General features: G+C 51.5%; 7 protein-coding genes across 7 annotated transcripts; 2 read left to right on the forward strand and 5 right to left on the reverse strand.

Annotated features, from left to right (window-relative positions):
• Positions 1-1,046: 1,046 nt before the first annotated feature.
• AtWU_11360 (RTA1 domain-containing protein) lies at positions 1,047-2,134 on the forward strand (the record flags this gene model as incomplete). The annotated part of the gene is made up of 2 exons (XM_035506460.1): positions 1,047-1,336; positions 1,399-2,134. The coding sequence occupies 2 exons, from the start codon at positions 1,047-1,049 to the stop codon at positions 2,132-2,134; spliced, it is 1,026 nt and encodes a 341-aa protein (XP_035362353.1).
• Positions 2,135-2,501: 367 nt separating this feature from the next.
• On the reverse strand, positions 2,502-3,359 carry AtWU_11361 (2OG-Fe(II) oxygenase family protein; the record flags this gene model as incomplete). The annotated part of the gene is made up of 1 exon (XM_035506461.1): positions 2,502-3,359. The coding sequence occupies one exon, from the start codon at positions 3,357-3,359 to the stop codon at positions 2,502-2,504; it is 858 nt and encodes a 285-aa protein (XP_035362354.1).
• Positions 3,360-3,778: 419 nt separating this feature from the next.
• Positions 3,779-4,104, reverse strand: tfb5 (TFIIH complex subunit TFB5; the record flags this gene model as incomplete). Its single annotated transcript, XM_035506462.1, has 3 exons — positions 3,779-3,826; positions 3,878-4,029; positions 4,086-4,104. 3 exons carry the CDS (start codon positions 4,102-4,104, stop codon positions 3,779-3,781), a joined length of 219 nt encoding a protein of 72 aa, XP_035362355.1.
• Positions 4,105-4,490: 386 nt separating this feature from the next.
• Positions 4,491-6,402, reverse strand: AtWU_11363 (putative MFS multidrug transporter; the record flags this gene model as incomplete). Its single annotated transcript, XM_035506463.1, has 6 exons — positions 4,491-5,046; positions 5,101-5,462; positions 5,508-5,660; positions 5,717-6,040; positions 6,102-6,196; positions 6,246-6,402. 6 exons carry the CDS (start codon positions 6,400-6,402, stop codon positions 4,491-4,493), a joined length of 1,647 nt encoding a protein of 548 aa, XP_035362356.1.
• Positions 6,403-7,666: 1,264 nt separating this feature from the next.
• On the reverse strand, positions 7,667-9,215 carry AtWU_11364 (histidine phosphatase family protein; the record flags this gene model as incomplete). Its single annotated transcript, XM_035506464.1, has 3 exons — positions 7,667-7,826; positions 7,892-8,802; positions 8,853-9,215. 3 exons carry the CDS (start codon positions 9,213-9,215, stop codon positions 7,667-7,669), a joined length of 1,434 nt encoding a protein of 477 aa, XP_035362357.1.
• Positions 9,216-9,693: 478 nt separating this feature from the next.
• AtWU_11365 (enoyl-CoA hydratase/isomerase family protein) lies at positions 9,694-11,499 on the forward strand (the record flags this gene model as incomplete). The annotated part of the gene is made up of 4 exons (XM_035506465.1): positions 9,694-10,120; positions 10,197-10,501; positions 10,601-10,716; positions 10,791-11,499. The coding sequence occupies 4 exons, from the start codon at positions 9,694-9,696 to the stop codon at positions 11,497-11,499; spliced, it is 1,557 nt and encodes a 518-aa protein (XP_035362358.1).
• Positions 11,500-11,768: 269 nt separating this feature from the next.
• On the reverse strand, positions 11,769-12,715 carry AtWU_11366 (UbiA prenyltransferase family protein; the record flags this gene model as incomplete). The annotated part of the gene is made up of 3 exons (XM_035506466.1): positions 11,769-11,927; positions 11,976-12,312; positions 12,393-12,715. 3 exons carry the CDS (start codon positions 12,713-12,715, stop codon positions 11,769-11,771), a joined length of 819 nt encoding a protein of 272 aa, XP_035362359.1.
• Positions 12,716-13,236: the final 521 nt, after the last annotated feature.

Below are 13,236 nucleotides of genomic sequence, written 5' to 3' on the forward strand. Positions count from 1 at the left end.
CAATCCTGCAGGTTTATTGATGATGGGTTTGGAAATATACTGAGAAGGTATTTGCAGCGCCATGAGCTCCTTGTCTTGGTTGAGTGAAACTGTAGCTGCAGCAGCGATTTTTGGGTTGTACCTGGCCGAAGTCGGAACTCGGAGGTTGTCTGGTCAAACCCAGAACCATCGGTCAATGGTGAATCACGGTGCATTGATGTAGCGAATAGACAAGTAGGTTCTAAGCTATCAGTGTGCACTCTAACTTCTGCCTAGCTTAGTGGGAGACTCGGGAGAGCCGGTAGCAAACATTGCGACCACAGTGCCAACTGCGTATATGCCGGTCCACGGAACGGCATCCGGATCATCGTGAAACGACAGGTGATGCAGCAGAATCTGACAGCCTACTGATGATGTGATACGGAAGGCAGAAGCAGAAAAGCGGCGCTCATTGTCCCTAAGTACGGGGGGTCAAGAGCGTGGCCGAGTCAGATTCAACCAGCGAGGGAGCAGTAAGTATGGCATTCCGAATCAGGCAGTCACGCGTCGCTGCCAGCAGGTGAGGTGCTTTGTCAGCGGTGCCAGATGGCAGTGAAATTTGATTGGTCGGTGCGTAAAAACAGCAGCATCCACCATTTCTTGGGTTTGACGCCGGCATCTCCACTTGCAATGAGCCGGTTCGCTGCTGCGTAAATATGCTCTTTGTGAGCTTCCGATCGAGGCCCTACCAAGTCCCTACATTTACACCAAACGAGCACAAATGATGCGCCTCGATCTGCGCTGTCCGATTGACGGCAGACAGCCAAAATGGCTGCTGTTTCATTTAATAAGCTGTTTCTTTCCTCTGTCCTGCTTCTTCCCATTGAAATTACTCCTTTATTGGTGGCATACTACTGCTACTATATACTACTGCGAACTACATGGCGCATTGAACAAACACCACCCACGCACATCCAGGAGCAGATACTGTCGCAGCGATACAATAGTGCCAGAACAGCTTGATTCTGGCACTCAATAAGCTTATTTCAATACTAGCCATACCTTCCGACTACGAAGAAGTCACCATCATGACCACCGTCACGGCCCCCGCGCCGTGGATCACCAGCAGTCAACAATGTACTCTGGAAACATGTCCTATGTCCTACGCCCACATCACCTATCTCCCCAACCTAGGTGGCAATGCCTTTTACATCGCTCTATTCGCTCTCTTCATCCCCGTCCAACTCTACCTCGGCATCCGACACCGCACCTGGGGCTACCTCTTCGGCGCCATCTGCGGTCTCATCCTGGAAGTACTGGGCTACATAGGACGCATCTACATGCGACACAACCCATTTATTGACCGGTGGTTTATCATGTACTTATCCCCTCTCCCTTCTTATTCCCCTAAATCCCACAACCGACTAACCTCCCAACCAGGTACCTCGTCTGCCTCACCATCGCCCCCGCCTTCCTCAGCGGCGCCATCTACGTCTCCCTAGCCCGGATCGTCGGCGCCTACACGCCGCAACTATCCCGGATAAAACAGCGCAACTACTCCCTCATCTTCATCAGTTTCGACATCATCTCGCTCCTCCTCCAAGCCGCCGGCGGCGCCATCACGACCTCGGACTCCGCCTCGGAAGTCCAAGACGGGATCAATATCATGATAGCCGGTCTCAGCTCGCAAGTAGCCTCCCTAACCCTCTACATCGTGATCTGTCTCGACTACGCCTTCCGGATCTACCGTCTCAGCGCGCGCAACCCATCCCCTCCATCATCAACATCAAACATGTTCCGCATGGCCAACCACAGCAAACAAGAATCCGAAAGCCAAGACCTAGTCTCACCCTCACGGGACTTGGTAACCCTAAATCCAGACTTCGCTAGCCTTCGGGCAAGTAAGAGCTGGAAAGCGTTCCTATTCTGCCAAGGGTTAGCAGTCGTGTGCATTTACATCCGGAGTTGTTTCCGGGTTGCGGAGCTGTGCGGGGGGTTCAGTAGCCATTTGGCGAATGATCAGACGACGTTCATGGTGTTGGAGGGGGCGATGATAAGTATTGCGGTGATTGCGATGAGTAGTTGGGGGCATCCTGGGGTGGGGTTTCATGGGAGGTGGGATGCGTTGAATTATCCCATGTTTCAGAGGAAGAGGAAGGGGGTGGTGGATGTTTAGGTGAGATGTTTTGTGGGTGGGTGGGTTTGATGGTAAGAGGTGGTAGTGGTGAGGTTTGTGTTCTGTTTCATTTTCCATTTTTGTGTCGTCTGGATTGGTGCATTCTTCGCTTCTAGTATCATATTTGTTGTTTGGGCCGGTTGGGCGTTGGGTGTTCTGTATACTAGCTTCGACTAGACTTGCATTTATAGGGATAGAGTATGCATTGGAGCATTCGGATAATTCTGGGTCGGTCTATACGTCTATCTTCGACTAGGGAATTATACCTTCTGTCACTAGCGACCCGACTTGTTGGATAATATCAGTAGTCTTGGCTATCTGATCACTATCTACCTATCAGCATGAACAATAGCATGATAGTAATATCCTAATCACAAACCAGCTCGAAATGAACGCGTTTCTTCGGCACCACAACCACCGGAAGCTTCAGGAGAAGAAGACCTCCCATAAAGAGGCTTTGCGCGGCATTCCAGTTGATCGGTCTCTTGAAGCGAAAGGAGCGAAAGAACCGGCCAACCTTTCGTTCAGCCAACAGCCAGACCCAGGTCTTTGAGGGATCCGGGTGTTCACCAGAGTAATCGTAGGAGTTTCTCCGCTCATCGAAGTCTGTTCGACTCAGCAGATCATCGTCACTCTCAGGCTCGTCGTTTTTACTTCCTGGCTTCCGCAAAATCCCTTTGGCCGGGCCCTTGCCTTTGTCCTGTCCTCGAAGTTGCGGGATTATGCAGACACGCGGATTCTGTCGACTCCCCTCGCCCTGGCGATTTTTCTCTCGCGGAAAAGTTGGTTTCGACGTAACTTCGAGATCCGTACCGCTTTGTCCGTCTGAGGACACCTGAGCATCTTCACTGGAAGGGATGTCGTCCCTAATTCCAGCCGTCTCATCTTGTGGATTTTCGCGGTCCTTTTTTATTGCACCTAATATCTGCTGCAGCACCGCGTCCATAGCATTTTCAAGCGCTGCTAGTTCCGACGGGGGAACTCGAGAGTCATTAGGGTATGCGCGCTCCATTGTGCCGCAGACCACCAAAGTCCGCTGATCAATGATATTGAGCTCGATTGAGGTTGGGATGGCACCGGCAAGTTCTCCATCCAGATAGTACACGTCCTTCAAAAACCGTATATCAAATGCAGGCTTGATGCGCTTAGGGGTACCGACTGGTTCCTGGGAGAATTTTCCGGGTTGGCCCCTGCAATCCACGTAGTCAATTCTGGTCTTATCCATGTTTTAGTATTAGGGAGGCCTCTGTAACAAAGTGGGAGAGGTAAAGACTGTGCAAGCAGGATCGTTGATAAGAATGTAGGTTATCGCGAGTGGTTAGGTGAAGTCTTCCATCGACTCAGAAGGGTTTAGAAGAGCTGCCGAGGTGCTGCTTAACCGTTGCCAACAGAGAAGTGGGCGCTGCGAGATGGCTTAGCAAGGAAGGCGCGCCAGCCCAAACCTTGTGCCATGCGCAGCCCACTCAGCATAAAGAATGCCGAAACACAGAATAGTGCATTTCAGGAGCCCAGCTCGAGCACTAGACCTAAGTAAAGTCGCGACCACAAACCCTCATAGAGTGTATGTCCCACCACAGTCTGTTAAACCACACGATAAGGATTGGGGTATTGGTGCTGGCGATCGAATCGAAAAACTTTTGTAAATCACTCCGATTCCGACTCATCAGGCTGCATAACCTTATCGTCAAGCTCCTGTTTTCTCATCAGCCTCAGGCTCCAAACAACTCTCATCGACATCCCTACCTTTGTCAACCTCGCCTTCAGATTCTGCAACTGGCTCTCCTTGATGACCAAATGGCGGTCATCATCCAGGTCTTCGACGATGTAGTCGTGTCGTTCTTCGTCGTATTTGAGGATGATGGCTTTCACGGACGGATCGCACTCGATGAGGACTCCTGTTTACGCCTTGGTTAGCGATTGAGTGGAGTGGGAGATGCGCCGGTGGGAATACCTCTGACGGCACGAGGCATGGTGGGGATCGGTAGGGGTGGCTGAGTACGGCGTAATGTTTTGTGGTGTGAATTGAAGGTCACAAAGGAGCTGCTGAGGTGTGGCTTTGTTAGAAGTGAAGGAACGAAGACCGACAGCCGGAGAATCAAGGCGATCCGGGTGCGCCAAGACTCCGCCAGGCAGAAAGGTGGTAAGGCAGCAAGGCAACAGCACCGGCTTGGGCCTACTGTCGTAGCATTCCACTTGTTTCAATTACCATGCATAGGGGACGACAAATATAGCTAATTGATTTCGGTAGGCCCATAAGCTGCTATTATATTGTAGGAAAAAGGAAGAGTAGCAGAAGACATGTCTGACTATATAGGAGACGTGAAATAAGTCTACCATACCAGTAGGTGTACCGCATTCACTGCTCTTCCTCTGCCGTCGCCTCCAAATCCCCCAAATCCTGCGGTTTCTTCCCCTTATACGGCGTCCACCCAGTCCCAGCCTGGGCCGCCGCCGCCGCAATGGCCAACACACAAGCACCCAGTAGCAACGTCTTCACGGCCTGTTCGTAGCTATGAACAGCGACCGCCCTCTCCACGCCCGTCAGGCGTTTCGCCAGTGCCGGACTTCCGAGCAGTTTGCGAACCAGCTCACCCCTATTGGCAAGTCCATGTTTCATAAACCCCGTTTCAAGCCCTCTCTTCAACTCACGTTGGAAGTAACCCCCGCCAATTGAGGACCCGAAGCTGCCGGCGAAACCTCTGCTCATTCCAAGCAAGGCGCTGATAACATAATGCATGTCTGGGTCAGTGAGGTGCAGCAAATGGGATAGGGTATAATTCATGACTGCTCCGACAGAGAGTCCATTGAAGAAACTGGCGAAAAGATAAGCGACCGTGGAAGAGTGCGGCGTTGATAGAACAGATAATACGAGGTTTGTCAAGGCGAACAAAAAGAAGGCTATGAGACCGGAGCTGAAGTGGAGTTAGATGGCTGTACTCTGCTTCAGGACTGGATGAAACACTTACATGTAGTAGCTGCCCGTTTTTCGTATGTGTATCCATCCGACTAGGAGTCCTCCTAAGCCGAACCCGGCGTTGGTTGGTACCAGAATCAAGCCTGCGGTGGCCGGAGACCAATCGCGAACGACGAGTGCATAGACTGGCGAGTAGAAAAGGACTGCCCAACGTGCCATCATACAGATAGCACCAGCCAAGCAGCTTAGCAAGACGCTCCTTTTCTTGAGTACCTCCATTGGGATAATGGGGTCGGTAGCGAATCTCGATTCAATCAGGACGAAGATCCCCAGGAAAACGAGCGATAGAAGGATAGGCGTGAACTTGACCACTGCAGCAGCGAGGCTTGAAAGTAACAGGAAGACGGAGATCGTCTATAGCGATTAGGGTTTGTTGACCAAGAATAGACGAGCTCTTACCAACGTCAACGCCCCAGCATAGTCAACCTTCGCCAACCTCCGCAATAGAGCGCGTCCACTTAGGTGCTCATCTTCTGGACGTTTCGGGATCGCCAAGTATTGTACCGGGCCCAGTATCAGGGCTAGAGGTGCTTGGACCCAGAAGATAATCCGCTATACCCTTGGTGTTATTCCACAGAGCGCTATATGTAGTTATTAGGGTAACTTACCCATCCGTAAGCCGGCGTCAGAAGACCTGCTAGCACGGCGCCAGAGGAGACACCGGTAGTCATCCCGGCGCTGATTAGACCGATGAAGAGACCTCGGCGCTTTTTGCTCGTTAAATCGAGAGTCAACACAAAGGCAATGACCATTTGCCCGCCAGCACCACATCCCGTAAGAGCTCGTCCCAAAAGAAAGACAGCCAGTGTGGGAGCCAATGCTGTCACGAAGAGACCAATCGACAATAACGTGCAAGAAAATAGAATGTATACACGAGGCGTGAAGATTTGGGAGAGTCGACCGGAGAGAGGTGTGAGGCTGGACATGGCAATCTATTAACAATGGCATTAGCATGTGGACCCCCGGCACATGGCTCGATAGAAGGTTATGTACCAAGAAAGCCGAGTTGAACCATGTTGTTTCAGAAAAAGCATCCAGATCAGCCGCAATCTCAGATTGCGCAGTAGTCATCATTGACATATTGGTTGCTGATAGATGTCAGCTTGATGCATCTGGATCACAAAGGAGCTCCCATACTCATGATGAACAGCAACAATCCCATGGCGGCCACTATCGCCGATCCCCTCCATCGAGAAACATGAATTCGCGCCAAATCTTCCCCATTGTTGGAAGATTCCCCCAAAAGAGGCGTAGTCTCTTCCGGGACTCCTTCTGGACGTTCCTGGGCTGTCATATTGTGTATCGAGTAGTCTACAGATTGTGTCTAAAAGAGAGAACGGATTCCCCCCGCAGACCCATATCTGTTGTTTGGGCATCGACAGCGACGGGGAAATGATGTGATAAGGGGACCCAAGCTCGGGATGAGCGGAGGCGCATTTCTAAGCAATAGTAATAATGTTGCGGCCCTGACCAGGATTCCGTCCGGTTGGGGCATCGATAACAGTTATCGGGGCCAATCATGGAGACGAATCGAGATCGGATGGCCCGCAAAGCTTCCAACAGCCTTGCAGAAGAAAAAAGTACGCGGTACGTGTGCCTGTTCGTAGCCTTTCAGCTTGTTTGGTCCGTGGTGTAGTCGTGACGTAGGCACCGTACATTGTCCAGCTGTCTGGACCCTAATGGCTGTATGGAGTTATGCGTTGTGACAGGCGGGTGGACTAACGGCATGTCAGTTATGCAGGCTGCATCGGAGGCAGTTGGACCCGACTTGCCGATGGTGGAGACTAATAATCATAGTGAGGCGGTTGATTTGATGGGGAGAGATTCCCGATGGAAAATGGAAGGTTTTCGGGGAATTCTTTCCAGGGCTCGGCAGCAGGTGACATGTGGATGCCTGAGGCAGTGCACACCCTTCGTACCAGGTGATGGAAGATATGCAGCCAAGATATCTGCAGTGTCGAGTGATGGCTGCAGCTGACTGCAACGACAGGATATATAGTATAGGAAATGAGTCTCGCAGAATTTTGATCCATGATGGATCAACCACAAACTGGCTGAATTCGTACTACTTACAACTGAAGAGCAAATGATGAAGGCAACAATATATATTTGGACGCTGGGGCTAGTAAGCCTGCTGGCAGTGGACGCACGTCATGACCGAACAATAGGTAGTACAAATCTCTAAATTTAACTACCAACCTAGTAGTATTGTTTCCAAATGACGAGACTTTAGCTAACTTTTGAATAGCTGAGATGACAAGCGCCAAGCAAGAACCGATGCTCGATTCTATCGCCTCAGCGCAGAAGGTGCTTGGTGACACCGCTGACTGTATGTTCTACACGCCTACCCGGTCACAAAGATACAGATGTACTGAGAATCGTTTAGCCTGCTATGTCTGCTCGTCGCCTTGCTCTCGAGCTGTCTGCTGTCATGGAGAATTCCCCCAGTGTTGCTCAGATGGCGTCTATTGCTATTGCTGCCAGGACTGATTGTTTCGGGTGTTTTGTCTGAAGGATCCATCCAGCGCAGAAATCCATGTAGACTTAATCCCTTGATCTCAGCTAGACTGACACATGGTGATAATGTCGTCTGGAATATACGGCTGAAGAATACTTATCAAGGATGACAGAGGTATCCAATCCAATGTGCCGTAAATTGTCTCGATCGCGTGTCCGCTGTACAATACGCGAGCGTAATATTCTTCGTCTGATGTTTCCCTGTAGCAATGTGAGTACCACACTGGATTTTCTTAGGCGTACTTGTCGCATGGATCATTACGTACCAGACTTCAAATGCAATGTTCGATCCCATCCCCGGCCACCGCAAGGCTGTGATGCCTAACGCGCCAAGGATGGGTCCGATATCTCCGTCATGGACGAAATTGTGGCTATACACCAACTCGGATGTCCCTTGCTGCACCGCTTCAAGATGGCGAACAATCTCTCCGATGAACAGACCTTCGACCAGTTGGATGTACCGAGTCGCGTTCGCGTTGTTTCGCCACCAGTAGTTCCATTCCCAGTCGCCCGCACGGAACACTTCCTCTGCCTGGCTGAAAGTAGCACATTGAGTCTCACTTTGCAGGCTGCAGGGTAACTCATAGCCATTGCAGAGGCGGGCCTGGAAATTATCCGAGAAATGGTCAAAGGTCGACATCCAGCTGGAGGTATCAGCGTCGAACATGGTTGCCAGCTGACTGCGGAGCGACTGGGTCACTGTCAGATGCTCGTTCCACTCTGCCGTGGATTCAATGGCGGAGAGCACCTCGCTGCGAGCGGAACAGGAGTATCCTTGGTCGACCGTGTCGACCCCGGAAGCCTGCTGGTGTAGCGGCAGGGGTGCATTGTAATCGGGCCAAATACCTCGCAAGACCCCACCGGCAGATTCTTGGGTGAGGGCCGAGGTACTCGAACGGAGCCAGATCTTCTTGCCATTGTCCTCGCCCGGTGACGATGGGATTAGCTGCAGTTGATCCCGATACACGGCAGCGAGGTCGCGACCGTGCTGATAGCCATCGAGAAAGCCCCCAATCGTCAATTGAGGATACTGACACGATCCATTGGCAAAGTTTTCCAAGAATGGATTGGAGGGATCGGAATACGTTTGGCTGTACACGGGGATTGGAGCGGGACCCTGGGAGGCCGGAGAGACGAAGAGATGAGCTTGGAGGTTGTTGCAATGATATTCTTGGTTCTAGAACAACGTTAGCTAGCCCAATCAGATACAAAGAGTTGGCCTCATACCTCGCCGCCCGGAAGAATGTTGTAGGGGGTGCGGCGTTGATGTCGCTGCACGTATTCGAGGTAAACTAGGCGGGCAGCGACGGACTGGTTGGCGACGGGAGACGGAAGCGAGTAGGTCTCCGCACGGGGATGGGGCATGGAACAGTAGTTGTAGACATCCTGGGCAGTTGGAGTACTGGCCTTATCTGCTGGAGCATTGTAGATGCCACCATAAGTGCCGACGGAGGCGTTGGTGATGTAGGTGGTGTGGTTGAGGGGAGGGTAGAAGGTGTCACGGGCCGCGAGGGCGGGATTGCCTGCGGAGAGCAGCAAGGAGAACAACGTGGAGATCATGTCAAGGAACCCTTCATAGATGCTGGACATCGTGACTCCTGGTGGTGGGGAGTCCAATCAGGTATAAATACTCTGTTTTCATCACTTTCTCGTAGTCCCATGGTGGTCTTCCTGTGGTGTCGTGCAATTGAATTTGGTATGCGAAGACACCACTCAGCCTGCCTTTTGCCGACGGTCGGCTTCCACTCAGTTGCGACAATCTCCCACGTGCGGGATTGCCTGAACCCTACTTAGCTAACGATAGTGAAGACAACCCACGTGGGTGAAGCTAGACCGCTGCAGGACCAACTTACTGGTAATGAATAATATACATTTGGTCCCTTTGGCGACAATGAACCTCCACAGATACCTGCGTCGTGTCAAAGGCACTTCATCCCTAAGGCTGTCATCACGTGGGCGCGACTAGTGTGTGCACTATCCAGGGCTAACTGGCTTGTCAGCTTAGCCAGAAGTCATTGACGCACATTGCTAGAATCTCCAAGCTGCGATACCTAGTTCAGCTTAAGCAATGGATACGAACGCAGGAACCGCGTGCTCAGTGCTTGGCCCGCCAGAATTCCCCAATCATCGATCTGATAGTCGCCATGATGAACCCCGAAGACAGCCCGCCGGCTTCTTGTTTGTCGATTATCAGGACCAGGCTTCCCACGGCCCAACGTTGGCCAAGAAGAAGCAGGCCTTCATCAAGAAGGTCTATCATCAGTCCAAAAAGGAACGACGACTGCAAAAGCTGAAAGCTTCCATCGGCCCGCTGCCGACCCAGCGGGCCAACCCATCAATCCTTCCGCCAAACCCAAGATCCCCCACATTCCCCATCGAACAATACGAGGGAGGATCCAGCTCCTTCGACCGAGCGTTGCGGCCCGCTGGGATTGATCCCTTTGCTTCGCTCTGCGTGCCTGCCAAGACCAGTGTGGATTTTTACTTTGACCACTGTGAGTAGTAGTAGTATCTAATCTTACCTCGTCCGGTCGCAGCAGCGCCAGTGACCTCTCTGATCATTCCTTCCAGACCGGACCGAATGTTCCTGGTCGATTTATCCCTTCGGAGCGACGGGCGTAAGCATGTGGTGGTGGCAGCAGTCAATCGAGCAGCCGGCCCTCTTGTACATCATCCTGGCAACCAGTGCCTCCCACCGAGCCGGCCGGGGCCTCATTGCACAGGCCCCCAAGGCCGCCCGAGATTCTTATCGGGATTCCCTAGAGTACCGGCAAAAGACTCTAACAGGACTCCAGAGCATGATGCAGATTCCAGGCACGAGCACAAGTTTACTTCGGTCTATGGCAGTGATCATCGCCCATATGATCTGCGTAGAGGTTCGTTTCTTTTCTCCCTCAATCTCACAATTATTCGTCTCACCTAGCACATTGGAATGAGAGGATTAACTAGACCATGATACATTGTTCGTCACTTAGGCCGCAGATACCAATTTGGAAGCCGTAGACGGCCATGTGCGCGGGCTGATCAAGATAGTTCATCTGGTGGGCGGCCTTGATACGTTCAGTGACGCAGACGCTCCCATTATCTACAGGTGGGTTGAACCACGAATATACTACCCACATCAAAAGTACCATCCACTAACCAGTGTGGTTCGTCCCTCTCCAGTGCCAATTTTATGAGCGCAGCTGCCAGAGGCTCGGCACCGCCCTTGCCGATAACCATGGCTTGGAAAGCTAGAGTACTTGAAAGCTTGTATAGCCTGACTGCGACCGACGACGCCCTGCACGCTTCTTCAATCGGCTTTCGCTTCTTCAACTCACCGTGGTCACAAGCAATCCTTCCTAGTTTGCGATCTATTATCAAGCTGTTCCGAAAAACCACGCACTACATGTGTACTACTGGACCAGTGGAGGAAGCTCCTGTACTCAACGACTGGTTGGTCTACACAGCCCAACAGTTGTTGTTGATCGCCCCAGTCTGCGTGCCCTCTGACTTGCAGGAGTGCCTGCGACTATCAGTACTGCTCTTCGCCGCAGTCCAAGTCTGGGGCTTTCAGGGCTTGCTATTCCTAAATCATCCCGTACTGGCTTTCCACTGCCGCTTGGAAACTGCGCTTCTCTCTATTCAACGCATGGCGCCCGATTTAGCTTTCTGGATGCTCTTCACCGGCGGGATTGCAGCAATGGGCCATTATAGTCGTGGATGGTTCGTAGACCGCCTCGCCTCGGTCGCCGGCCAACTATGCCTCACCACGTGGGACAGCGCGCGGACCTTGTTAGAACAGTTTCTCTTCTTCTCTCGGCCTACTGATACCCGCGCTGAGATACTCTGGAGGGAAGTAGAAAGGCAACAGTCTTTGTTGCCGGGTGCGTAACAACTATCTAGTTTAATCAGGAATGGTTCAGGTTTTACTGGGTTTTGCAAAAGTCCGATTATGGGCGCCGAGCACCAGTGACCCCATTCCAGAGCCAAGTTTGGTGCTACTAAAGGCGTTTTGGGAGTAGTACAACTTTGCTAGTGGAGAAGGGCCCCGGCCCTGGCATGGAGAATCTGGGAGAATGCACCAATGGATCTTACAATTGGCGGAAAGGCCCGACAATTGTAAGATAAAAAAGTTTGCAAGTTGTTGTTGGCACTGTATGATCATTCTTTCTCTACAATGCGAAACTCAATCGCATTTGACGCCGGTATCACAAGCTGAGGTCGACCCCCATTGTCCGCCGGATCAGTCACCTTCCCCCAAGGATGCGGTGGTATCTGGACATTTGTGTCGGCATGTTCGTCCACTCCCCCGTAGTCCCACTAGTCCACTGTACCACCCTTGAAGCGATAACGCCATATATCTCCTACTTCCCAACCATAGATGTCCTCTAGGATTATCCATGAGGAACTCCAGTATTCTCCCGGCTTAAGAGTAATGAAGCCTTCGTCCTCCACTACATTGACTGTGATATTAGGATCATCCAGGAACAGCCCAGAACATCCAAAGGGGCCCTCCTGAAGCTCCCACAATCCGCTCTCTAGACGATAGGAGCGAAGCAGCTCCCAGATCACATGGTTACGAAATATTATCGGCTGATGTGTGGGGCCACCATGGTAGCGAACATGCAACGATGCATAGTGTTTTCCCTCGGGAGTAATTATCTTCGGACCGGAGAGCTCTACGCTCAGTATGGGGGCGCCCTGTCTGTTTGATACAAGTGTAAGTCTTTCTGATTACTGAGAATAGGAATCCCGGCACCTGGATGGGTAATTTCCATGACTTACACACGGTCTGATAGCAGTAATGGTGGGGTGGATTGCCGGCGAATAAAGGCCGGAGACTCTATCTGCTCATATGTAAATGTAACACGTGGACCTCCCGGTAAGATTAAATCCGGCTGTGACGGATTAGCAGCCAGGCGGGACCCCACATAGTCACTAGGGACTCCCCAGTCCCACAAAGGAATCTTTGTACCGGTCCAGACCAGCTCGTAAGTTTCGCCGGGTTCCAGCTGCTCCCTGTACCTGCGTGGAAGACTGTGACAGTAGGTGATGGAACCGCCTGGCTTTAGCTCCTGAAGGTCATATGGGTACTCCACGTGCACCATGTCTAGAGGATCTAGGGTCACATCTGGTACATGTACCCTTTCCAGCTTACCCTCTGAGGTGTGTCGTAGAAGTATGAATTCATTTTTACTATACCTGTCATTAAGGGGAGACCATATGAAGACAAAAGGCCTTGGGTCATCATCGTGTGTTGATCGACTGAGAGTATACTGGAAAAGCGGACAGAGTTCAATCTCGAGCTGGATAAATGGTGTTTTAGGACTTGGGCATGGGAGTAAGTGTCTGATCTTGACGGACAGTCCGGTTCGAATAAAAAGGTGGGGACGGGTAACAGAGAGGAAGATGGAGAGGGGGATTTGGGTACATACTGTCTATCCTTGGATGAAAATTTTATGTAAGAGCCAATTTGCTGGTCCATTTTTAGGCTTTCGCCGATTGTGAAATGGAGAAGCAGGAATGAGTCCGGCTTTAAGTAGTACGCGTTAATACAGACACGATGTCACCTTGACTAAAGTCGACGGCACTATAGAGGGTACCTAACCTGAGCTGTCATGGTGGGTCA

Source organism: Aspergillus tubingensis (assembly GCF_013340325.1).
Source record: "Aspergillus tubingensis WU-2223L DNA, scaffold_15, whole genome shotgun sequence".
NCBI lineage: Eukaryota > Fungi > Ascomycota > Eurotiomycetes > Eurotiales > Aspergillaceae > Aspergillus > Aspergillus tubingensis.